The sequence below is a fragment of the Loxodonta africana genome, chromosome 1 (genome assembly GCF_030014295.1).
Source record: "Loxodonta africana isolate mLoxAfr1 chromosome 1, mLoxAfr1.hap2, whole genome shotgun sequence".
In the NCBI taxonomy this organism is placed as follows: domain Eukaryota; kingdom Metazoa; phylum Chordata; class Mammalia; order Proboscidea; family Elephantidae; genus Loxodonta; species Loxodonta africana.
This window is the reverse complement of record NC_087342.1, coordinates 53,731,661-53,756,874: the sequence shown is the minus strand read 5'-3', so window position 1 is coordinate 53,756,874 and position 25,214 is coordinate 53,731,661. Positions and strand designations below refer to the sequence as shown.

General features: G+C 41.5%; 1 protein-coding gene and 1 long non-coding RNA gene across 2 annotated transcripts in view; one reads left to right on the top strand and one right to left on the bottom strand.

The window, feature by feature from the left end:
• Positions 1-7,654: 7,654 nt before the first annotated feature.
• Positions 7,655-20,128, bottom strand: LOC111752391 (uncharacterized). Its single transcript, XR_002787343.2, has 4 exons — positions 19,164-20,128; positions 11,301-11,418; positions 9,430-9,494; positions 7,655-8,394 (listed from the first exon to the last, which is right to left on the bottom strand). It is a non-coding gene; the product is annotated as an uncharacterized LOC111752391 (long non-coding RNA).
• Positions 10,194-25,214, top strand: part of ADTRP (androgen dependent TFPI regulating protein) — a 118,615-nt gene continuing 103,594 nt past the window's right edge. Inside the window, exons 1-4 of the mRNA XM_064280703.1 lie at positions 10,194-10,965; positions 12,796-12,809; positions 21,797-21,817; positions 22,634-22,648. Of these exons, the coding sequence (XP_064136773.1) occupies positions 10,809-10,965; positions 12,796-12,809; positions 21,797-21,817; positions 22,634-22,648 (207 nt within the window). The 5' untranslated portion in view covers positions 10,194-10,808. The remainder of the gene's footprint in view (positions 10,966-12,795; positions 12,810-21,796; positions 21,818-22,633; positions 22,649-25,214) is intronic.

The window sequence follows — 25,214 nt, the reverse complement described above, 5'->3', positions numbered from 1 at the left end:
CATACACATACACATACACATACACATACACATACACATACACATACACATATACAGAACACTCCACCCAACAGCAGCCAAGTATACTTTCTTTTCCAATAGACATGGAACATCCTCTAGAATAGACCACATATTAGGCCACAAAGTCAGCCTTAACAGAATCCAAAACACTGAAATATTACAAAGCATCTTTTCTGACCATAAAGCCATAAAGGTAGAAATCAATAGTAGAAAAAGTAAGTCAACAACACCTTGCTCAAAAACTACTGGGTTATAGAAGAAATCAAGGACAGAATAAAGAAATTAATAGAATCAAATGAGAATGAAAACACATCCTACCACAACCTTTGGGACACAGCAAAAGCAGTGCTTAGAGGTCAATTTATATCAATAAATGCACACATCCAAAAAGAAAGAAAGGGCCAAGATCAAAATATTAACCCTATGACATGAACAAATAAAAAGAGAGGAGCAAAAGTAGCCCTTGGGCACTGGAAAAAAAGAAAATAATAAAAATTAGAGCAGAATTAAATGAAATAGAGAACAGAAAAATAATTGAAGAGTCACAAGAACAAAAGCTGGTGCTTTGAAAAGATTAAAAAAAAAAAAAAAAATCGATAAACTATGGTCCAAACTGACAAAAGAAAAGCAGGAGAGAAAGCAAATAACCCAAATAAGAAATGAGATGGGAGATATCACAACAGACGAAACAGAAATTAAAAGAATCATAACAGAATACTATGAAAAATTGTACTCCAACACATTTGAAAACCTAGAGGAAATGGACAAATTTCTAGAAACACACTACCTACCTAAACTAACACAAGCAGGTAGAAAAACTAAATAAACATGTAACAAAAGAAGAGATTGAAGAGGTAATAAAAAAAAGTCCCAACAAAAAAAGCCCCAGCCCTGACAGCTTCACTGGAGAATTCTACCAAACTTTCAGAGAAGAGTAAACACCACTACTACTAAAGGTATTTCGGAGCATAGAAAAGGATGAAATACTCCCAAACTCATTCTATGAAGTCACCATTTTCCTGATACTAAAACCAGGTAAAGACACCACAAAAAAAGAAAATTACAGACTTACATCCCTCATGAACATAGATGCAAAAATCCTCAACAAAATTCTAGCCTGTAGAATTCAACAACATATCAAAAAAATAATTCACCATGACCAAGTGGAATTCTTACCAGGTGGGTTTTTTTTTTTTAATGCAGGGTTGGTTCAATATCAGAAAAACAATCAATGTAATCCACCACATAAATAAAACAAGACAAGAGCCACATGATCTTATTAATTGATGCAGAAAAGACATTTGACAAAGTCCGACACTCATTCATGATAAAAACTCTCAGCAAAATAGGAATAGAAGGAAAATTCCTCAACATAATAAAGGACATTTATACAAAGCCAACATCCAACATCTTCCTAATTGAAGAGTCTGAAAGCATTCCCCTTGAGAATGGGGAACAGGCAAGCATGATCTTTATCACCACTCTTATTCAACATTGTGCTGGAGGTCCTAGCAAGAGAAATTAGGCTAGATAAAGACATAAAGGGCATCCAGATTGGTAAGGAAGAAGTAAAACTATCTCTATTTGCAGATGACATGATCTTATACACAGAAAATACTAAAGAATCCTCACGAAAACTACTGAAACTAATAGAAGAGTTCAGCAGATTATCAGTATACAAGATAAACATACAAAAATTAGTTGGATTCCTCTACACCAACAAAGAAGAAATCACCAAATCTATTCCATTTACGGTAGCCCACAAGAAGATAAAATACTTAGAAATAAACCTAACCAGAGACATAAAAGACCTATACAAAGGAAACTACAAGACACTACTTCAAGAAACCAAAAGAGACCTACATAAGTGAGAAAACATACCTTGCTCATGATAGGAAGACTCAATATTGTAAAAAGGTCAATGCTACCCAAAGCAATCTACAGATACAATGCAATCCTGATCCAAATTCTAACAACATTTTTTAATGAGATGGAGAAATGAATCACCAACTTCGTATGAAAAGGGAAGAGGCCCCAGATAAGTAAAGCATTGCTGAAGAAGAAGAACAAAGTGGGAGGCCTCACACTACCTGATTTTAGAACCTATTATACTGCCACTGTAGTCAAAACAGCCTGGTACTGGTACAACAACAGATGCATAAACCAATGGAACAGAATTGAGAATCCAGATGTAAATTCATCCACCTATGAGCAGCTGATAATTGACAATGGCCCAAAGTCTGTTAAATGAGGAAAAGATAGTATCTTTAACAAATGGTGCTGGCATAACTGGATATCCATCTGCAAAAAATGAAACAAGACTCATACCTCACACCATGTACAAAAACTAAAAATGTATCAAAGACCTAAATATAAAATTTAAAATGATAAAGATCATGGAAGAAAACTAGGGACAATGCTAGGAGCCTTAACATATGGCATAGACAGAATATAAACTGTAACTAACTGTCTTAGTCACCTAGTGCTGCTATAACAGAAATACCACAAGTGGATGACCTTAACAAACAGAAATTTATTTTCTCACAGTCCAGTAGGCTAGAAGTCCGAATTCAGGGTGCCAGCTCTAGGGGAAGGGCTTCTCTCTCTGTAGGCTCTGAAGGAAGGTCCTTGTGACGTGTCAGTCTTCCTTTGGTCTGGGAGCATCTTACCACAGGAACCTCAGGTCCAAAGGACGCTGTCATGAATTGAATTATGTCCCCCAAAAAATGTGTGTATTAACTTGGTTAGGTCATGATTCGCAGTATTCTGTGGTCGTCCTCCATTTTGTGATTGTAACACCTTTACCAGGTCACATCCCTGATCCAATGTAAAGGAAGCTTCCCTGGGGTGTAGCCTGCTGGAACAAGAGAAAAGTGTGGGGCAGAACTCAAATTCACATAAAAAGACCAGACTTAATGGTCTGACTGAGACTGGAGGAACCCCCGAAGCCATGGCCCCCAGATGCTTTGTTAACCTAGAACTAAAACCATTCCTGAAGCCAACTCTTCAGACAAAGATTAGACTGTACTATAAAGCATTAAATAATACTCATAAAAGAGTATGCTTCTTAGTTCAAGCAGGTAAAAAAACCAAAAACCAAACCCATTGCTGTAGAGTCGATTCTGACTCATAGCGATGCTATAGGACAGAGTAGAATGGGCAGCTCCTGTCGGGAGGCGGGATGAGAAGGCAGGAAGGGACAGGAGCTGGTTGGATGGACACAGGAAACCTGGGGTGGAAAGGGGGAGTGTGCTGTCACATTATTGGGATTGCAACTAGTGTCACAGAACAATATGTGTGTAAATTTTTGTATGAGAAATTAACTTAAGCTGTAAACTTTCACCTAAAGCACAATAAAAAAAAGTAAAAATTCCTGTAAGTAAATCAAGACAAAATCTTAAAAATGTGTTCAAGTAACACACAGGAAGGCAATAAAGAGAAACAGAGGAGCAAGAAACAGAACCAACAAACAGAAAACAAATAATAAAATAGATAACTTCAGCCCTAACATATCAACGACTACCTTAAATATAAATATACCAATTAAAATGTGTAGTTTGGCAGAGAAGATTTAAAAAAAAAACAAAAACTATATGCTCTTTACAAGAAACTCACTTTAATTTCAATGAAATAGGTAGATTGAAAGTAAAAGCATGGAAAAGATATGCTGTAACAACATTAACGTAATAAAATTAGGAATAGGTATATTAATATCAGATAAAGTAGACTTCAGAGGAAAGAAAGTTACTAGACACATTACATAGTGATAAAAGGATCAATCTACTAGGAAGAGATAGCAATCCTAAAAATGTATGCATCAAACAACAGAGCCTCAAAATGCATGAAACAAAAACAACACAGCTGAATGGAGAAATAGACAAATTCGTAATTATTGTTTGGGTCTTCCATACTTCCCTCTCAGCAAAAAGAACTACCAGATAGAAAATCAGCATAACAAAGTGCAGGCTATGTATATTCATGTATATTGTTGTTGTCATTAGGTGCCGTGGAGTCGGTTCTGACTCACAGCGACCCTATGTACAACAGAACAAAACACTGCCCAGTCCTGCACCATCCTCACAATCACTGATATGTTTGAGCCCATCGTTGCAGCCACTGTGTCAATCCATTTCATTGAGAGTCTTCCTCTGTTTCACTGACCCTTTACTTTGCCAAGCATGATGTCCTGCTCCAGGGACTGGTCCCTCCTGATAACATGTCCAAAGTAGGTGAGATGAAGTCTTGCCATCCTCACTTCTAAGGAGGATGTTACATTCACACATAGGTATTTCTATATACGGTATTTTTTATGCAAATAACATGCACTTTCTATGTTTATTTGCCAACTGCTATTTATCTCCCCCCATGTGGTATTTTCATAAGCACACCAAGCTATTTTTTTCACAGTAACGTGTAAAAAAAAAAAAAAAAAATTGGCAAAGCTTACAAAAATACCTCCCGGTGGTGGGGAGCAACTAGCAAACAAACATAGAAGGCACGCGTTATTTTCGTAAAAATATGGTAGACGTATTTTACATGACCAGAGGTTAACATCTGTTCTTGTGGTGGGTTTCCAGGAAAACAGAAATTCACACAGGAGTCTCAAAACCTTGAAACTGGACTGTGTTAATTGGTCAGCATTGAAGATGTTTCTTAATTTTGATGATTAATTTAGGGTATTGAAATCTATACAAAATGTCTGAGTTTTCTTATGAGAAAATGCATCCATTCTTGAATAACTGGGGGTGTGAAAAACAGGTGAAATCGGATACAGAGTCTAAAAATGTCATTCCCAGGCAGACATTTTCTCTTTAATGACTTCATCAGACCCCATTAAAAGACCTATGTTCAGGTCAGTGCTTCTCCATTAATAGCTGTGTGACTTTGGGCAAGTCCCTTAACTTCTCTGAGCTTTAACTTTCTCATCTGGAAAGTGAAGAGGTTGAATTAACTGACATCAAATAGTTCTTTCCTGCTCTAAACTCTTAAAACAATATGAGTCAACTTCGTGCTTGTAAACAGGAAGTGTTCTTTGGCCTACGAACTGAAAATGCACCTTGAAAACTACCAGCCGAGAGCTCTCTGCTCCTCTGAGTTAGTCTGAAAAGCATACCACAGAACAGTGCATTCTCCTGTGAAAGCAAAACTGGAGATCAAAGAGGAAGACAGATCTGGATCAGGTTTCCCAAGAGGGAAAGTGCTGGGCCAGGAAAGTTATCGTAGACTGGAAAAAAAAAAAAAAGATTCCAGTACCCTTCAGAATTGGCTTGGTTTGGTGGCTGGAAACCCACACGTATTCTCACCAAACAGACTTCAGACAGGGACCCTTACTGAATGTTCTAGCTTTCAAATTGCAGGGTAGTCACAGTGACATCTGAGTAAAACAAGTGCCCTTGGATGTGGTGAATATAACCCAATGGGTGAAATACTTCCCTCTAACTGGCTACTCAGCTACATGTACAGCAAGTGGACAAGGACTCCTAGGAAAGACCATCGTCCCCCTCTACCTTGGCTTTCTACTCCCCCAACTGGGCATCACACACAATTATTTCCAGCATCACCCACCTTTTATTGGGGAGAGTGCTTTAGAAGGCAGTGAATGATAAAGTCATTATGAGTTGGAATCGACTCAATGGCCGTGGGTTAATGGGTTGCATCATGAATTGAATTGTGTCCCCCCAAAATATCTGTCAACTTGGCTAGGCCATGATTCCCAGTATTGTGTGACCGTCTACCGTTTTGTCATCTGATGTGATTTTCCTATGTGTTGTAAATCCTATCTCCATGGTATTGATGAGATGGGATTAGCAGCAGGACTCAATATAAAAGATTAGATTGTGTTTTAAACCAATCTCTTTTGAGACATAAAAAAGAGAAGTGAACAGAGAGATATGAGGACCTCATACCACCAAGAAAGCAGCACTGGGGGCAGAGCACATCCTTTGGACCTGTGGCTTCTGCAGGGAGAAGCTCTAAGACAAGGAGAAGATTGATGACAAGGAGCTTCCCCCAGAGCCTACAGACAGACAGCCTTCCCCTGGGGCTGACGGCCTGAATTTGGACTTGTAGTCTACTAGACTGTCAGAGAATAAACTTCTCTTTTTCAAAGCCATCCACTTGTGGTATTTCTGTTGTAGCGGCACTAGATGACTAAGACAGGTTGGGAAGTCACACTGGCTGAGAGGCAGCAGGAGACCTAGGGAACATATAAAATCCCTTCTCCTCTAGTCAATTTGAACTCATAGCAACCCTATAGGACAGAGTAGAACTGCTCCTTAGGGTTTCTAAGAAGTGGCTAGTGGATTCGAACTGCTGACCTTTTGGTTAGCAGCTGAACTCTTAATCACTGTGCCACCAGGGCTCCAGGGAACATATGGGACTAAGTAATCAAAGTGGTGCTAATCAGGAAACCCAAGAGTTAGAGACCTCCTGGGTAGATAATCAAGAATACCACAATACCAGAATTGATCCATGCAAACAACAAACCTTTATTAGCATGTGGAATTTACCTTGTAAAGAGTAGAGTTGGAGGATAAGATTAGAATCAGAAAAACCAGTTTGGAGACTCTTGCTATGGTATTGGCAAGAGATGAAGACTTGAACTAGAGCAGTTATCGAAGGGATGAAAGAAGGGGGCTTATTTGAACCGGATTTGGGAGATGTACTTGGCAGGATTTGGTGCTTAATTAGATTTGGGAGTGACGGAGAAGGAACAGATAAGGAAGACTCACAGGTAGAGGCCATCACTACAAGAAAAGAAAGCCCGATTTGGGGGAAGGTAATGAGTTCATTTTAAAGGTGTCCCTGACTCATTCAGGAGATATCCAACGGGTAGTTATAAGCTTGGAAAAGTATCTCTGAGGCTTGGTTGGGGGTGGGGAAGAAACTTGGACTAGAGGTGTAAAATTTGTTGTCATAAACTGGAGGGCAGTGATAGAAACTATGATGGTAGATTAAAATACTAGGGTTAGTATGTAACATGAGATGGGCAGTGGGCTGGACTAGGTCTCTGGGAAACACTAACATGTAAGAAGCTAGCAGAGGAAGAGGAACTCACAAAGAAAATTGAGAAGGACAGTTAGAGTACTGCTGGGAGGACCAGGCCTGCTCAGACATGACTGCCTCAGAGCCGGCTTCTCTGGCCCCTCCTATAGTCCCCTGTATTTGTCCTTCACAGAAGTCGCCATAATTATAAATTAACACCTGATGGTGATATTGTTTAATGTTTGTATCTCTTGCTAGAATATATGCTCCACGAGGGTAGGGATTAGATTTTTCTTCTTCCCCAAAGAATCCCCAGGACTTCACAAATGCCCAGCAAATACTAGTTTGCTCAGTAAATATTTGTGAAATTAAAGAACAGTGTTCCAGACACCCAGAGGGCGAAGAGTTTCAAAGAATGTCACTTTTCATAGTCAACCATTATATGTGCAATGTTCAAATAAAGCTATGAAATATGCTTATTTCTATATATATTTTTAATATTTTCTGTGACTAAAAAAAAATCAAGTTTCTGTTAGGCATTTTTTTTTTTTTAAAGTATGTGACTAGTCCTCTCCCACTTCTCCTGGATCTGATCTAACCTGAGGCCTCCAAATACTTGGAGAGAGGAAAAATGAAGGCCAACAGAGACTTAGTATCTACTAGTTCGTATTATTGTATAACTAAGTGGTAACACTGTCATTGCTCCCCAGAGCTCCACTGGGACTCAGGGTGGGGGACAGATGGACAAATGTCTTTATGAAAATATATCTGGTTATTCTGAACAATGAAGAGAGAAGCAGGGATACAACTTATTATGGGAATATGGTTACAGCGTAGAGTTTCTTTTGGATGACATTTTCATGGAAAACTTTATCAAAATTAAATTAAGAAATTACATGTTGTTGTTTTTAGGTGCCGTCGAGTTGGTAGGGACTCATAGTAACCTTACATATGACAGAATGAAACACTGCCCGGTCCTGCGCCGTCCTCATAATCATTGCTGTGTTTAAGCCCATTGTTGCAGCTACTGTGTCAATTCATCTCGTTGAGGGTCTTCTTCTTTTTCACTGACCCTCTGCTTTACCAAGCATGATGTCCTTTTCCAGTCCCTCCTGATCACATGTCCAAAGTATATGAGATGAAGTCTCACCATTCTTGCTTCTAAGGAGCATTCCAGCTCTACTTCATCCAGGACAGGTTTGTTCATTCTTTTGGCAGTCCATGGAATATTCAATATTCTTTGCCAACATTGTAATTCAGAGGCGTCAATTCCTCTTCAGTCTTCCTTATTCATTGGCCAGCTTTCACATGCATATGAGGTGACTGAAAACACCATGGCTTGGGTCAGGCTCACCTTAGCCTTCAAGGTGACAAGAAATCACATCGTTTCTATAAAAGAATCATCATATATATATGTTGCATGTTATTTTCTATTAAAATGCTAACTTCCATTCCAGTGTCAAACATTGAATCTCTTACAAATAAATTTAAATAATTGTATCAATATTTAGAAGACTTATTTGTGGGCATTGAGACTAATATAGGAAAGAAGTCCAGGTCACGGAAGCACCTATCTCAAGGTTTGAACACACAGATTTTGGAAGATCTGTGTTCTTGGCTGCCCCTCCTTCCTCACCCTTGCCTGCAATCCTTCCCTCTATACAGACCATGCTTGAGATTTTTATATAAAGGGATGATGTTTAAAAAGAAAATACCCTGGGAGACATAGCTCAATAACTCGTATGTATACCGATCTTCAAAACATATATGATTCTTTCCTGAGAGACTTTTCTGATGGGAGGGATAGAGGAACAGAAGGAGCTTAGCAGGGAGGGAAGAGCTATTGAAAAGTGAGCCTGGGTATTTTTTTTTTTTTTTTTTTGATTGTGTGGCAAGCTATTTTTATTTTATTTTTTATCATAGTTGAAAATATATACAGCAAAACATACAGTGATTCAGCCATTTCTACATGTACAGTTCAGGGACATTGATTATATTCTCCAAATTGTGCAAGCATTCTCACCCTCCTTTTCCTAATTGTTCCTCCCCACTTAACCTCAACTCCCTGCCCCCTAAGCTTCCTCTCTAACCTTTCCAGCTGCTGTTGTCAATTTGATCCCATATAAAAAAAAAAAAAATTTTTTTTTTTATAGGTATTCTTAAATAAGAGCAGAAGGCTCAAGGCAGACATCTTTTATTAGTTAAGCTATTGTTTGGTCTAAAGAAGTCCTCAGGGGATATTTTTTTGTTTAAAGTTTAAAGATTATCCCAGGGCAATAGGTTTGGGATTCATCCAGCCTCATGCCTCCAGAAATTTCAGATTCCATGAGAATTTGAAATTCTTTTCCACATTTTTTGCTTCAGATACTGGTTCTTGGTAGTCAGGCACACTGGTTAAAGAGCACAGGCTGGATGGAGGTCTACCTCTTGTTGAACGTATTCTTTCGGCAGCCTAGGCTTTGATTTCCTCAGATCACTTGGAACAGTGCCTAGCATATAGTAAAAAAAAAAAAATAATAAGTACTGTAAAAATATTAGCTGCTATTATTATTTACCATGTTAACATAGGCCAATGGAGGTTTGCATTGTGTTTTATGTCACCGTCCGTTGAGAATGGCTGAAATGCAGACATACATTGCTGGCTAGGCTTTTTTCCCATCTACAGTTCCTCATGTCTGGGCTCTGCTGACTTAAGAGCTGGGTTTGTTTTTTCTATTCCTTCATGTACAGCCTGCAGTTCTTTCTCCCAGTACTTTGATAAGGGATAAGGGATCAAACGATACCAACCACAGCATTGCATAACTGCATCAGGGAGCATTTCTCTTAGGGATTTGCTCAGAACCCTCTGAGTTAGTTGCCCAGGGAACCAAGCTGGTGATGTCACAAGGTATCACACTTCCAACTCTCCCCCAGTTCCCGTCTGTCGAGCTTGAGGCTGAGCCCAGTTCTGCACACTCCCCCCAGCCTAGGCAATTCTGGTCTCCTCCAAGGCAATGCAGAGGCCCTCACTCTCTCTCTGCAATGTCTAAACTCAGGTATGTTGGGATGTGGTGGCAGACCTCTTCCTATGCTTTTTCCCTTCCAGGGTACAGACACATCTATGCCAGTAGAGTGTCTGAAACAGTCCTGAGTGACCCTTAGTTCTCCAAGGTACAGATAAAAAAAAAAAAAAAAAAAAGCCCAACAACTCTTGGGTCTGCTGCCTGGAGAGGATCAAAGGTTATTTCAGATTTTATTGAGTCTTGGAGATCTCAGGAGCAAGATAACAACACCCTTTTCCTTTCTGCTTGCCTCCTTTCTCCTCGTAAACATACCCACAGCCTTTCCCCTTGATTTGTCACCCTGCCCCTCATTCCCTCAAGAGATACTATTACAGTGTCCTTGTTCTGCCTGAGGGAAAAGGAAAAAAAAAAAAAAAAAAGGGAATACCTCCATGACTGTATTTCATTAGATGTCATTGGTGTTTCATAATAAGGTCACTTAACCATGCCTCTTCCCCAGCCAAATGGTGCAAAGTACAGCTCTCACAAGGCTTCCTGCCCTGTTAAAGGCTAAATATTGAAATTTATGCTAATCTGAAGATTATCTGCCATTATCCAAAGGCAGGCATCTGAAAACCAGCAAGTCCTGTCTCCCAAGTTGATCAGAAAAGGAGCCCATGAGAGAAGCACAACCCCAGCAGCCTGATCCTGATGAGCCTGTTTTACAGCCGTCAGCTGTGGTAGACCTTCAGCTGTGACCTTGGAGAGGACTCCAGAGAGAAGCTACCTAAGGCACTCACAGCTCCCTGCTCAGAGCCAGCCATGACAGAGGCTTCTACCTGCATATACCACTTCCTTGTTCTGAGCTGGTATATTTTCCTCAATTATTACATCTCCCAATCAGGAGGGGATCTCCAGAAATCCAAAATATTCCAGAATGGCGGACAGTGGAAGTACTTGACATTACTTAACCTGGTAAGTCCATATGTGCCTAACCTGGGACCAGTCTGTTTGCCTTTACCATCTGTGCTTCTACACACATCCCCTTTAACCCAGTACCCAGTTAAATACAGAACCCCATTGTTTTTCTTCCTTCTTCAATGTTTGTGAGTTTCGGCTTTTTCTTTTACTTAACAGTTTGCTCTGAGAAACCCAATTTGGAAGTTATTTGTACCAACATTTTGTGTCGGCTGATTATAAAATGCTCGTTTGTAAAGAATCTTATCTTGGAACTCTTTTCAGATGACCCACAATCCAGGACTACACTAATAATTTCACCCTGGGTTTGACAACAGATGCAGGAAGGATTGTTACCTGTATCTGCCTGGGAACGTCTGTGAAGAGGAGGCAGAGTGGCGTGTGTTGTGTGGGAACTGCGGTTCTGAATGGAGGGATCATGCATGTTACAGCACACACAGACCAGTAGATTTATCTAAGAAAAGCAAATACATTTTGCCGTGTTCACATCCCGGTTTAATTTTTTTATAGGCTAGTCTCATTCTTAAAGGATGAATCACCCAACCAAATGGCAAATACACATTTTTAACTATTTAGAAACCAGTTTTATAATCTCTTGTCTTTTAAACCCTTCTGACTACATTCTGATGAATCAAGTATGAATGAACGGGAAAAAACAGCTTTAAAAAAAATTGGGGGGATATGTAAACTTTTTTTTGTTGTTGTTAGAAAATAATAATAGAAACTAAACTAAATACATGTAGTCCCTGACTTACGATATATTCGAGTTACGACGAGCAGCACTTCGACTGTCCTTTTTTCCTGTGCATCTTGTTGTAATATGTACTACATACAATGTTGCAGCACGTAATTTGCTAATACCATCATATCTTTAAGTTTTTATGTAATATTTCCAGGCCCCAAAGACAAAGATCAGATTTATAAACATACCGATAAAAAAGGGCAATAATAATGAAAATTAAAAAAATAAAAAGAGGTATAGGAATACCTCAGAGAGACGGCGGATTTGGTTCAAGAACACTGCAATAAAGCAAGTCACAAGAATTTTTTGGTCTCCCAGTGAATGAAAAGTTATGTTTACACTATACGGTAGTCCTGTTAAGTGTATAACAGCATTACGTAAAAAAAAAAAAAAAATGTACGTACCTTAATTAAAAAATACTTTATTGCTGAAAAATTCTAACCATCATCTGAGTCTTCAGTGAGCGATGGTCTTTTTGCTGGGGGAGGGTCTTGCCTCAATATTGATGGCTGCTGACTGATCAGGATGGTGGTTGCTGAAGGTTTAGGTGGCTGTGGCGATTTCTTAAAATAAGACAACAATGAAGTTTGCCACATCGATTGACTATTCCTTTCACGGGAAGATTTCTCTGTAGTATATGATGCTGTTTGATAGCATTTTACAGTAGAACTTCTCTCAAAATTGGAGTCAGTCCTCCCAAACCCTGCCACAACTTTATTAACTAAGTTTATGTAATATTCTAAATCCTTTGCTGGCATTTCAACAATGTTCACAGCATCTTCACCAAGAGTAGGTTTCATCTCAAGAAACCACTTTCTTTGTTCATCCATAAGAAGCAACTCCTCATCCATTAAAGTTTTACCATGAGATTGTAGCAATTCACTCACATCTTCAGGCTCCACTTCTAATTCTAGTTCTCTTGTCATTTCTACCACATCTGCGGTTACTTCCTCCACTGAAGGCTTGAACCCCTCAAAGTCATCCATAAGGGTTAGAATCAACTTCTACCAAACTCCTGTTAATTTTGCTCTTGTAAAAACTTTGTGGGGGTGAGGCCTGGCCTCCTCTAACTTCACAAGGGGGAAGAAGAATCAAGATCAACAGTCCAAGGCTGATTGCTATGAGGCAGTCTTCAGATAAGCCTCCTCACTCCGCCATCTTTATCAATTCTAACACCCACCATCCCTCCCACAGCACTCTCTACTTCTCTGCTGTGTTTGATAATTCATTGCAATGAGCACCCAGAACTCAGAAAATACTCATGATTATGGGGTTCATTAGGGAAGTAACAGGTTAGAATTCAGGTTCAGGAATGCTCAGGATACAGTGGTTCCATCATAACAGCCAATTCCCAGCCCTGCGGCATGACTCTATCTGGCCTTTTGGCCTCTGCCCTGCTCAGGCAAGTGTTAAAGTTTTTTTTTTTTTAGCTCTGCCAAGTAAGTGTCAACAGTGGGTTTAAAATATTCAGTAAATTAGGTTGTAAACAGATGTGCTGTCATCCAGGCTTTGTTGTTCCATTTATAGAGCATAACCAGATTAGATTTAGCGTAAATCTTAAGGGCCCTAGGATTTTCAGAATGGTAAATGAGCACTGGCTTCCACTTAAAGTCATAAGCTGCATCAGCCCCTAACAAGAGAGTCAGCCTGTCCTTTGAAGCCAGGCATTGACTTCTCTGCTCTAGCTATGAAAGTCCTAGATGACATCTTCCAGTATAAGGCTGCTTTGTCTACATTGAAATTCTGTTGTTGAGTGTAGCCACCTTCATTAGCTGTCTTAGCTGGATCCTCTGGATAACTTGCTGCAGCTTCTACATCAGCACTTGGCTGCTTCACCTTGCACTTTGATATTATACAGACAGCTTCTTTCCTTAAACCTCATGAGCCAATCTGCTAGCTTCGAACTTTTTTTCTGCTGCTTCCTCACCTCTCTCAGCCTTCACAAAATTGAAGAGAGTTAGGGCCTTGCTCTGGATTAAGTTTGGCATAAGGGAATGTGTGGCTGGTTTGATCTCCTATCCAGACCACTACAGCTTTCTCCATATCGGCAATAAGGCTGTGCTGCTTTCTTATCATTCTTGCTTTCACTGGAGTAGCACATTTAATTTCCTTCAAGAACTTTTCCCTTGCATTCACAACTTGGCTGTTTGGTGCAAGAGGCCTAGCTTTTAGCTTCTCTTCGCTTTCCACATGCCTTCCTCACGAAGCTTAATCATTTCTAGCTTTTGATTTAACGTGAGAGACGTATAACTCTTCTTTTCACTTGAACACTTAGAGGCCATTGTAAGGTTATTAATTGGCCTAATGTCAACATTGTCATGTCTCAGGGAATAGGAAGGCCCAATGAGAGAGAGAAAGAGATGGGGAATGGCCGATCAGTGGAGCACTCAGAACACACTACATTTAGTGATTAAGTTTGTTGTCTCATGCACCCCAAAACAATTACAATAGTAATATCAAAGATCACTGATCACAGATCACTGTAACAGATATAATAATAATGATAAAGTTTGAAATATTGGGAGAATTACCAAAATGTGACCCAGAGACACAAAGTGAGTGCATGCTGTTGGAAAAATGGTGCCAATAGACTTGCTCAAGCAGGGTTGCCATAAGCCTTCAATTTATTTAAAAAAAAAAAAAAAAAAAAATCTGCAAAGCACAATAAAGTGAAGGGCAATAAACCAAGGTATGCCTGTATTCCACCTATGTCAGAATAAACTTACGACGGAGTTGTCAGAATGGAACCACATTGTAAGTCGGGTACTACCTGTACTCTGATCCTTTGGGATCATATTACTGATTTGGGGAAGCAGAGGTGATGCATGGTCCAAAGGTGACACTCTGAAATGCTAATTAGAGGAAATTGAGCTCACAGAGCCCTGGGGGTGCTCCTTCTTCCTCACTGGCCATGGACTGTACTTGTATCGCTCAAGAAATGCCCTTTTAATTTGGGCCTGAAACATTTAGCTCTGAATGCATCTTTAGTGTTCCTGAAAATGTCAAGGTGACTGCTGGTTTCAATTACAGAATTTTATGAAGAAAACAAACAGAAAAAAAGAAAAAATGCCCTTGTGGAACTAGAGTACCACCGTAAAATACTGCTTAGGAACTCTGAGCCTCTGTTAGCTCTATATTAAACACTGTCAAGCACAAGACAAGAGTGTCCGTAGCCATGACTGATGTTCATATCAAATCCAAAATCCAGGGTGGATGCCTAAACCATCAGTGCTTCTGCTATGCAATAAGGGGAGGGTTTAAGAACAAATGTTTCACCTTCCCCCAAAACCAGCACCATTTTCACCATCCCTTGCCTGCCTTCTTAACTCTAGCTCGGTTACATGTTTCAGAGCCCCCTTTTTTCAAGACTGGAAAATGACACTTGTCAAAGATGCTATCATTTCCTGGTGTTAATCCCTTTTTTTCCATCCCCGACTAATCAGCCATCAAATTTTATTAGTTTTCCTTTTAAAATTTTCTTAGGTTTATTTCTTTTTCCCCAGGTCTTACTGCCACTTCCCATTCTAGATTTTTATAATTTATCCCTGGATGGCCCTATTATATCCTAACTGTCCTCCCCTTATCCACCCCATCCATTTACCTCTCAGATTCCAGATGCATCTTCCCAAAGCATTGCTTTTGCTTCGCTTGTCTTGTGTTTCTAACATGACCCAGCTCAAGAAGTGTGGTCTGCTGCTCAAGAAACTACAGAGGCTCCCTCCTACCTTATGGAGTCAAATCCAACTCCTGACTTAAGAGCTTACCTGCTTACCCAGCCCTCAGGTCCCCCTACTTCCCAGGGGATGCTGGTCTCTTCCTCAGTAAGGGTGGTCTCCATCATTGTGAATCCCTAGGCTTCTTGCTCTCCCTTTCATCCCATGCTCAGGCTATCCTAGAATGAAATGCCTTCCTGCCTGTCTCCTCTACCACTCTGCTTCTCTCATAGACCACCTGAAATCCCACATTCTCCCTAAAACCTCTGCTGACCAACTCTAGCCCAGATTTGTTTTTCCTTTCTCTGAGTTTTTATAACATCTCTCAGTCTCTGCTTATTTAGGTACAATGTTGTTTCCTAATCTCTGCCCACATGTGAGTCTCAGTATTCCAGTCAAATTGCTGTTGTTATTGTTTACCGTTAAGTCTGCTCCAACTCATGGCAACCTTACGTGTAACAGAACAAAACATTGCCTGGCCGTGCGCCATTTTCCTGATTGTTGGTATGTTTGAGTCCATTGTTGGAGCTCAAAATCAGTTGTATTGTCTCCTTGTTTCTTGCTAACTCTACAGTTCTATGATTCTGCATTGTATTGGCCACAGTGGAAGGCACAGAGTACCCACATAAAAGCTAGATGACTTGGTATGTTGACTTGACATCAGCTTTTTCTGCATCTCTGAGCAACCTAGTCCCTCCTGATATTGCCTGGCCCATGTAAATGAGCAGAGTGGGGTTTACCTGTGGTCATTTCCTATCTGGACTCTATTAGTTGTCATCTTGAAAATGTGACTTAATGCAGTGTGTCCCAATAGGCTAAGATGGCTTTTGTATATTTCAGAAGATCAATTTAAGCACAGATTTTAAATACTTTACTTAAGGTGAAATGTTGGACTTTAACATTTCTAGCTCTTCAAGTCTCATGGGCTGATATTAATATTAATGGTTGTTTTATAAAGTCATAGAGGTCTCATAACTTCCTGTCACATCCTTACATTATCTTACCTAAGCTTGGTGAAGTCAGGACCCTGCCCTGCTGACCAGAGTATTTATACCTCTTTCTTAAACAGCTTGAAGTTCTAGGTGGCTGAGGGTCAGTCATGCTCCTTTTTTAAAAGCAAGGCCCTGTGTAGCGTAAGGCAGCCTTCTGAGCATTGTCCATTTCTTGCTGAAGTGATCCCAGGAGATTCAAAGGGGAGACAGATGAGACCTGCATTGGACACAGCCCTGTATGGTTAGAAGATGGGCGTCTTAGTATCCTAGTGCTGCTATTACAGAAATACCACACGTGATGATTTGAAATAACAGACATTTATTTACTCACTGTTCCAGAGTCTAAGAGTCCAAATCAGGGTCTTGGCCCTGTGGATTCCTTCATTGTCAGTAGCTCTGGGCATTCCTTAGTCCCTTGGTTTCTTGGCTTGTGGAGGATCTTCACATGGTATCTGTCTTTCCCTGTTATGTGGGTATTTCTGTGTCCATTCTGCTGTTTTTATAACTCAGAAGTGAGTAGATTTAGAACCCACCCTACTCAGGTAAGATCTAATTAACTTAACAAAAATCCTATTTCCAAACAAGATTATGTCTGTAGGTGGAGGGGTTAGGATTCCAAAACATATTTTGGGGGAACACAGTTTAATCCCTTAACAGTGAGGTTCCATTTATGTTACAGCACCCCTTCAATACTGGAGGTCAACCTTCACTTTCCATCATCAGGTTAATATGTTAATTTGTGATACTCTCAAGTGCCCCCCCCCCAAAAAAAACACCAAACCAAACCAATCCCACTGCCATTGAGTTGATTCCGACTCATAATGACCCTATAGGACAGAGTAGAACTGCCCCGTAGAGTTTCCAAGGAGCACCTGGCAGATTTGAACTGCTGACCTTTTGGTTAGCAGCTGTAGCACTTAACCACTACACCACCAGGGTTTCCAAAGATCAGCAGTCAAAAATACACCTAAGCATTTTTGCTCCACAAACATTCTTAAGGCCTCTGATTTTGCCTTCAGATAGCTGAAATGATGAGGGCTTATAAAAGGGAATGGCCACCATCCGTCCCCCCAAAATAAAATAGCTATTATTTATTGAGCAACCATGACAGCATTTCAGTAGATTTTTTTACACACAGTATATAGATTACCAAAAAAAAAGTTTTCATTGAGTCAATTCTGACCCATGGCAACTCCACGTGTGTCAAAGTAGAAATGTGCTCTGTAGACTTTTCAATGGCTGGGCTTTTGGAAGTAGATTGCCAGGTCTTTCTTCCAAGGTACCTCTAGGTGGACTCAAACCTCTAATCTCTAACCTTTTGGTTAGCAGCGTAGCTCCTATGTATACAGTAGCTCCTGTGTATATTGATTTTTGTTGTTGTTGTTAGGTGCCTTTGGGTTGATTCCAACTCATAGTGACCCTGTGTGACAAAGTAGAAGTGCCCCATAAGGTTTTCTTAGCTTTAATGTTTATGGAAGCAGATCAAGTCTTTCTCATGTGGAGCATTTGGGTGGGTTTGAACCACCAACCTTTCAGTGAGCAGCCAAGTGCTTAACCATTGTGCAACCAGGGCTCCTTGTGTATGTAGATTAAACCAAAGAAACAAACAAAACCAAAACCCATTGCTGTTGAGTGATTTTTTAATTGCTGGAGCGGACTGCCTGAGTGTTTGCAGTCCTGGCACTCCTACTCACTTGCTGTGGAACCCTGAGTGAGTTGCTTAACTTCCCTGTGCTCAGTTTCCTCATGTGTTGTGTAAACTGTGGTGTGGCTCCCAGATCCTCCTACCTTCCCAGGACAGAGTTTCCCTGGCTCCCGGGAGAAGGGAATGTAGGCTGCTGATGGCTCACGGCTGAGGCCCCCTCCATGTATTGCCCTCAGCAGAAAGGAGCTGCCTTTACCAAGGTTTAAGTCCTTCCTGGAGGTTGCTGCATCCAATGACTTGTCGATTTGAGTTACAAAGTCCTGGCTCCAGAAGAACTCCGAAGGGCCATCTATGCTCCAGAGCTCCTCCGAGGAAGATGGACTGAGGCCTCCATCGCTACCGCATTGCCATTCAGGTTCCCCACTGCTGGATTCTGCTCCTTGCTTCTCAAGGGTGTGCCTAGAGCACTCCCCAGTGAGCCCACTGCAGGCAGATCTGAATCTGACTTTCCGTTCCCTGGGAACCTGATCTACAGGATGTAACTGAGAAAAGGGTACAGGCAAGGTTCTTTCTCCTTCTCCTCTTCCTCTTTCTTCTCCTTCTCCTTTTCCTCCCTCCTCCCCCTCCACCTTCTTCCTCATTCTTCTTCCTAATAAAGCCATGATAACATACTGGCCTGCCCTGGCCTGTATTACATCTAATACAGTTTCTAGCACCTAACAGTCACGCCGTGAATATTGTCTGAGTGAGTGCGCAACCTGAACATGATTCTAACCGGTAGGAGCCACTTGGTAACCGTATCTTTCTTCTAAGATACTCTACCCTGTAGCCACTCACTGCAACACTGGAGCTGGCTCTCATCAGCCCTTTACAACATAGGCCAAGCATTCTTATAATTCTTTCCAAACTGTTCCTCAATGCTCTTGGCCTCTTCTCTCTATTCTCTCCATTCCAACTATCACATTCCTTTATCTCTCTCAGTTTCTTACTTAAGCTACAGGCACATTATTAAATTAGTATCCGGATACAGATACACTTGACAACGGTTCCCTTCTACCTGCCCCAGGCCCTACCACCCTCACCGCCACTGCTATGTAACATACTCACACAGTTAGTTCCATTTGCCATCTTATTCTGGAAGAGTCCCCCGCTGCAGCTGTTGCATCATATGGGCAAGAGAAAAGCTGGCATAAGAAAGTCCCAGCCGGGCCGAGTGGGACCTGGAGTGCTGAGCTGGAGGCTGGCTTACTTGACTCATCCAGTAAGCACTCTAATGAATGGGTCAAGAAAATTACAGAATCTCCCTTTCTGGAATTATTTTTAAAATAGAAGACATTCTCATTTCCTGGGATAGTTCTGATAGGTTTCTGGCTTAAAGGCAAGGAAATAAACTTCATGATTTTCAGTGGCTCCAAGACTTTGTGGATTTTGTGAAGACACAGGGATGTAGAAATTAAATATCCTTTAGCTACCACTTCTTAAATTGCACTGGTTATAAAAAATGTAAATTCACTTCATCCCAGGTAGTAAGTTTGTCAGTCAGCAATAGAAATGAAAGATAGCTAGCAACTCAGAACAGCACCATTTCCAGGGAAGGGCGGAGGAAAACCAGTGGGGCAGAATTAGGGCAGAACTGGTAGAAGAGATAAGTTCAAGAACAAGGGCTCTGAAATAAACTTTGAACAAAAAGATACCATAACTCTGCTTTTCTGTACAGCCAGAATGGCTGAGAAATATATGTGGTTGTTAGCTACTGTTGAGTCAGCCCCAACTCATGGTGACCCATGCCTAACGCGATAGAACACTGCCTGGTCCTGTGTCATCCCCATGATCAGCTGCAGACTGGACTGTTGTGATCCACAGGGTTTTCTTTTTTATTCTTAAAATAATTTTTTTTAGCTCGTTGTTGTTGAGAATATACACAGCAAAACGTGTACCAATTCAACAGTTTCTGCATATACCATTTAGTGACACGGATTACATTCTTCCAGTTGGGTAACCATCCTCACCCACCTTTTCTAAGTTGTTCCTCCCCGTTAACATAAACTCACTGCCACCTAAGTGTCCTATAATCTTTCAGGTTGCTATTGTCAATTTGATCTCATAGAGATAGATAGTAAAAGAGCACAATGCTTAAGGCAGACATTCTTTACTAGTTAACTATTGCTTTGTTTTAAGAAGAAGCCAGGGAATATTTTTGGTTTAAGATTTAAAGGTTATCTCAGGGCAAATATTTCAGGGGTTCCATGGCTCCAGGAAGTCTGAAGTCCATGAAAATTTGAACTTCTGCATTTTCTCCCCTTTGATCGGAATTCTTCTGTGCAATCTTTGATCAAAATGTTCGGTAATGGTAGCCGGGCACCATCCAGCTCTTCTGGTCTCATGGCAAAGGAGGCAGTTGTTTACGGAGGCAGTTAACCACACATTCCATATCTTCCTCCTATTCCTGACTCTCCTTCTTCCTCTGTTGTTCCAGATGAACGGAGACCAATTGCTGTGCCTTGGATGGCTGCTTCCAAGCTTTTAAGGCCCCAGGCAATATGCATCAAACGAGGAGATAGAACAGAAGCACTAAGCATGTTATTAGGCCAATTAACTGGGATGTCCCATGAAACCATGACCCTAAGCCTCCAAACCAAGGAATCAAATCCAATGAGGTATTTGTTTGTACATAATCAGCCTCAGCAGCTACCCTTTGTTGCTGTTGATTTGTGTGTGTGTGTGTTGTTGTAAGCATATCGTACAACTTTTACCAATTCAACTTTTTATAGGTATACAACAGCAATTACAACAACCAGCTGTGCCATCCAACCCTCAATCAACATGGTATTTCTATCACTGTTAACCCCCCAATCCCCCTCTTCTTACCCCTGGTAACCACTGATAAACTTTGTTCTCTATACATTTGCCTTTTCCTGTCTTTTTATATAAGTAAGGTCACACAATATTTGTCTTTTTGTGATTGGCTTATTTCACTTGGCACAATGTCCTCAGGTTCCATCCATACTCCAGCACTTATCAAGACTTCATTTCTCTTCCTGGCTGAGTAGTATTCCATTGTATGTATGTACCATATTTTGTTTATCCATTCAGCTGTCGATGGGCATTTAGGTGGTATTCACCTTTTCGATATCATGAACAGTGCTACAATGAATATTGGAGTACGAGTCTCTGTTTAAGTGTCTGCTTTTAAGTCTTTTGGGTCCATACCTAGGACCTGAATTGCTTTGTCATCTGGTAATTCTATTTTTAGTATTTTTTTTTAATAATTTTTATTGTGCTTTAAGTGAAAGTTTACAAATTAAGTCAGTCTAAAAAAAAAAAAATTTTTTTTTTTTTTTGTCACATATAAGCTTATATACACCTTACTCCATACTCCCACTTACTCTGCCCTTAATGAGTCAGCTTGCTCCCTCCTTCTAGTCTCTCCTTTCGTGACAATTTTGCCAGTTTCTAACCCTCTCTACCCTCCTATCTCCCCTCCAGACAGGAGATGCCAACACAGTCTCAAGTGTCCACCTGATCCAAGTAGCTCACTCTTCGTCAGCATCTCTCTCCAATCCATTGTCCAGACCCTTCCATGTCTGATGAGTTGTCTTCGGGAACGGTTCCTGTCCTGGGCCAACAGAAGGTTTGGGGACCATGACCGCCAGGATTCCCCTAGTCTCAGTCGGACCATTAAGTCTGGTCTTTTTATGAGAATTTGGGGTCTGCATCCCACTGATCTCCTGCTCCCTCAGGGGTTCTCTGTTGTGCTCCCTGTCAGGGCAGTCATCGGTTGTGGCCGGGCACCACCTAGTTCTTCTGGTCTCAGGATGATGTAAGTCTCTGGTTCATGTGGCCCTTTCTGTCTCTTGGGCTCTTAGTTATCGTGTGACCTTGGTGTTCTTCATTCTCCTTTGATCCAGGTGGGTTGAGACCAATTGATGCATCTTAGATGGCCACTTGTTAGCATTTAAGAACCCAGATGCCACATTTCAAAGTGGGATGCAGAATGTTTTCTTAATAGAATTATTTTGCCAATTGACTTAGAAGTCCCTTTAAGCCATAGTCCCCAAACCCCTGCCCTTGCTCCGCTGACCTTTAAAGCGTTCAGTTTATCCCAGAAACTTCTTTGCTTTTGGTCCAGTCCAGTTGAGCTGACCTTCTGTGTGTTGAGTATTGTCCTTCCCTTCACCTAAAGTAGTTCTTATCCACTAACTAATCAGTAAATAACCCTCTCCCACCCTCCCTTCCTCCCCCCCTCATAACCACAATAGTATGTGTTCTTCTTAGTTTATACTATTTCTCAAGATCTTATAATAGTGGTCTTATACAATATTTGTCCTCTTGCTTCTGACTAATTTCGCTCAGCATAATGCCTTCCAGGTTCCTCCATGTTATGAAATGTTTCACAGATTCATCACTGTTCTTTATCGATGCGTAGTATTCCATTGTGTGAATATACCACAATTTATTTAACCACTCATCCGTTGATGGACAACTTGGTTGCTTCCAGCTTTTTGCTATTGTAAACAGAGCTGCAATAAACATGGGTGTGCATATATCTGTTTGTGTGGAGGCTCTTATTTCTCTAGGGCATATTCCGAGGAGTGGGATTTCTGGGTTGTATGGTAGTTCTATTTCTAACTGTTTAAGATAACGCCAGATAGGTTTCCAAAGTGGTTGTACCATTTTACATTCCCACCAGCAGTGTATAAGAGTTCCAATCTCTCCGCAGCCTCTCCAACATTTATTATTTTGTGTTTTTTGGATTAATGCCAGCCTTGTTGGAGTGAGATGGAATCTCATTGTAGTTTTAATTTGCATTTTTCTAATGGCTAATGATCAAGAGCATTTTCTCATGTATCTGTTAGCTGCCTGAATATGTTCTTTAGTGAAGTGCATGTTCATATCCTTTGCCCACTTTTTGATTGGGTTGTTTGTCTTTTTGTGTTTGGGGGGTTGTAGAAGCTGTCATGGTCTGCTTCTTTATGTGGTTTGATATCGACTGCTGTCTCCAAGCCATCACTAAGATATAGTAGTGATTTATTCTGTATTTGCTCGTTGAGTCTTATCTTGTTTTGCTTTCTTTCAATATAGGTGGATGGGCTACTATATTGTGCTGTCTTGTTTGTTGTAGCCCTTAACTTACTTATGACCTATTACCAGCTGGTTTGGGCTGTTGCCAGATATATATGCCTGAGTCTATTCACTATTCTTGAGTAGAATCTGATTTTGGGTCATCAAGTGTGTGCTGCACCCTAACACCTATCCACCTCGAGAAGTAGTGGTGATAGTTGTGTGCACCAGATTCTATTATCAGCTGGGGTTCACCCTCCAGAGGGGGCAGGATGCTGACAGGCTTCCCCCAAGTGTCAGTGAGGTAGGTGTGTCTCTATTCCTATAGCACCTTGGTGGGAGGGCTCTGCAGCTGTACCTTAGGCCCCCAATGCAAGTACCTCTACTGATTGGTAGGTGTCACCCTCCTTAGACCCCTAAGGCAAGAGGCTAGGTGGTCTGGGGGGAGCTTCAGCCCTCAGTTCCCTGTTGTGGGTCAGTTAGGGCTCTGTTGAATAAGCAGAGATATCAGACCTGGGAAACTTGTTTTTCCAGAAAATCTGCTAAAAAAAATGCAGTCAGATCCCTATCAGAAGTGCCTTTGCATTATAACAGCCACCTTGTTCCCTGTAAGGATGAAAGCCCGAGATTTGGATCATATATGCTTGGCTGGAGCTGGTTCTATGTTTTTAGTCCAATTAGGGAAGGATTTTTGGTCCCTGGGTTTTTTGTGGTTGCTTCTCTCAGGCCGGAAGAATGGGTTAGGAAAAGACCAAAAAAAAAAAAAGGGAAAGGCAAAGCCACGGAGCCGGAGCCATTCTCCCTCTGGCTCAGGAAATTCCAATGTTAATGAAGCCGCCTGGGAAGGGGAGGGAAGGGTTCAGAAAAACAGCAGAGAGTAGCACCCCGGAATATAGCCAAAGTTGCTTATCTTGCTTGGGATGACTATTTTATCTGAGATTCCCGAGGTGCGTGTCGCCTGTGTGTGCTGGTGTGTGGAGATTGTCCCCGAGGGTCTGGTCTGCTGAAGCCGTGTTCAGATACTCCGCTGCCAGTCCAAAGCCCAGCGTTAAGGTTCCCCTGCTGGGATGCTGCACTCCTAGCTCCAAAATCAGTCGCTGCCTCCCGGGGACTTCTCGTCCCACCAGCTGCGTCGCCGTGCTGCCCCCGCAGACTCGCTGGGCCCCCTCCCGGGGTTAGTTCAGGGGAGTAGGGCTGCGCCCCGTGTTTGCGCCATGACCGGATGCCACGTTCAGCTCCCCTGTGCCCAGTCCAAAGCCTGGCGCCAAGGTTCCCCGGCTGGGACGCTGCACTCCCAGCTCCAAAACCAGTCACTGCCTCCCGGGGACTTCTCGTCCCACCAGCCGCTTCGCCATGCCGCCCGCGCGGACCAGCTGGGCCCCCTCCCGGGGTCAGTTCAGGGAGCTAGGGCTGCGCCCCGTGTTTGCTCCGTCACAGATGTCGTGTTCAGCTCCCCTGCGCCCAGTCCTAAGCCCGGCGCCAAGGTTACCTGACTGGGACGCTGGCTCCAGACTCCGAAAACAGTCGCTGCTTCCCCGTAGTTGTTCGTTCTCCATCTCTGTCACTCAGGTTGACTCTTTAAATCTGTGTTTGTTGTTCAGGGTTCGTAGATTGTCATGTATGTGATCGATTCACTTGTTTTTCCGAGTCTTTGTTGCAAGAGGGATCCGAGGTAGCGTCTACCTAGTCAGCCATCTTGCCCCCCCCCTTTGCCCACTTCTTGATTGGGTTGTTTGTCTTTTTGTGGTTGAGTTTTAACAGAATCATATAGATTTTAGAGATCAGGTGGTGGTCGGAGATGTCATAGCTGAAAATTCTTTCCCAGTCTGTAGCTGGTCTTTTTACTCTTTTGGTGAAGTCTTTAGATGAGCATAGGTGTTTGATTTTTAGGAGCTCCCAGTTATCTGGTTTCTCTTCGTCATTTTTGGTAATGTTTTGTATTCTGTTTATGCCTTGTATTAGGGCTCCTAACATTGTCCCTATTTTTTCTTCCATGATCTTTATCGCTTTAGTCTTTATGTTTAGGTCTTTGATCCACTTGGAGTTAGTTTTTGTGCTTGGTGTGAGGTATGGGTCCTGTTTCATTTTTTTGCAAAT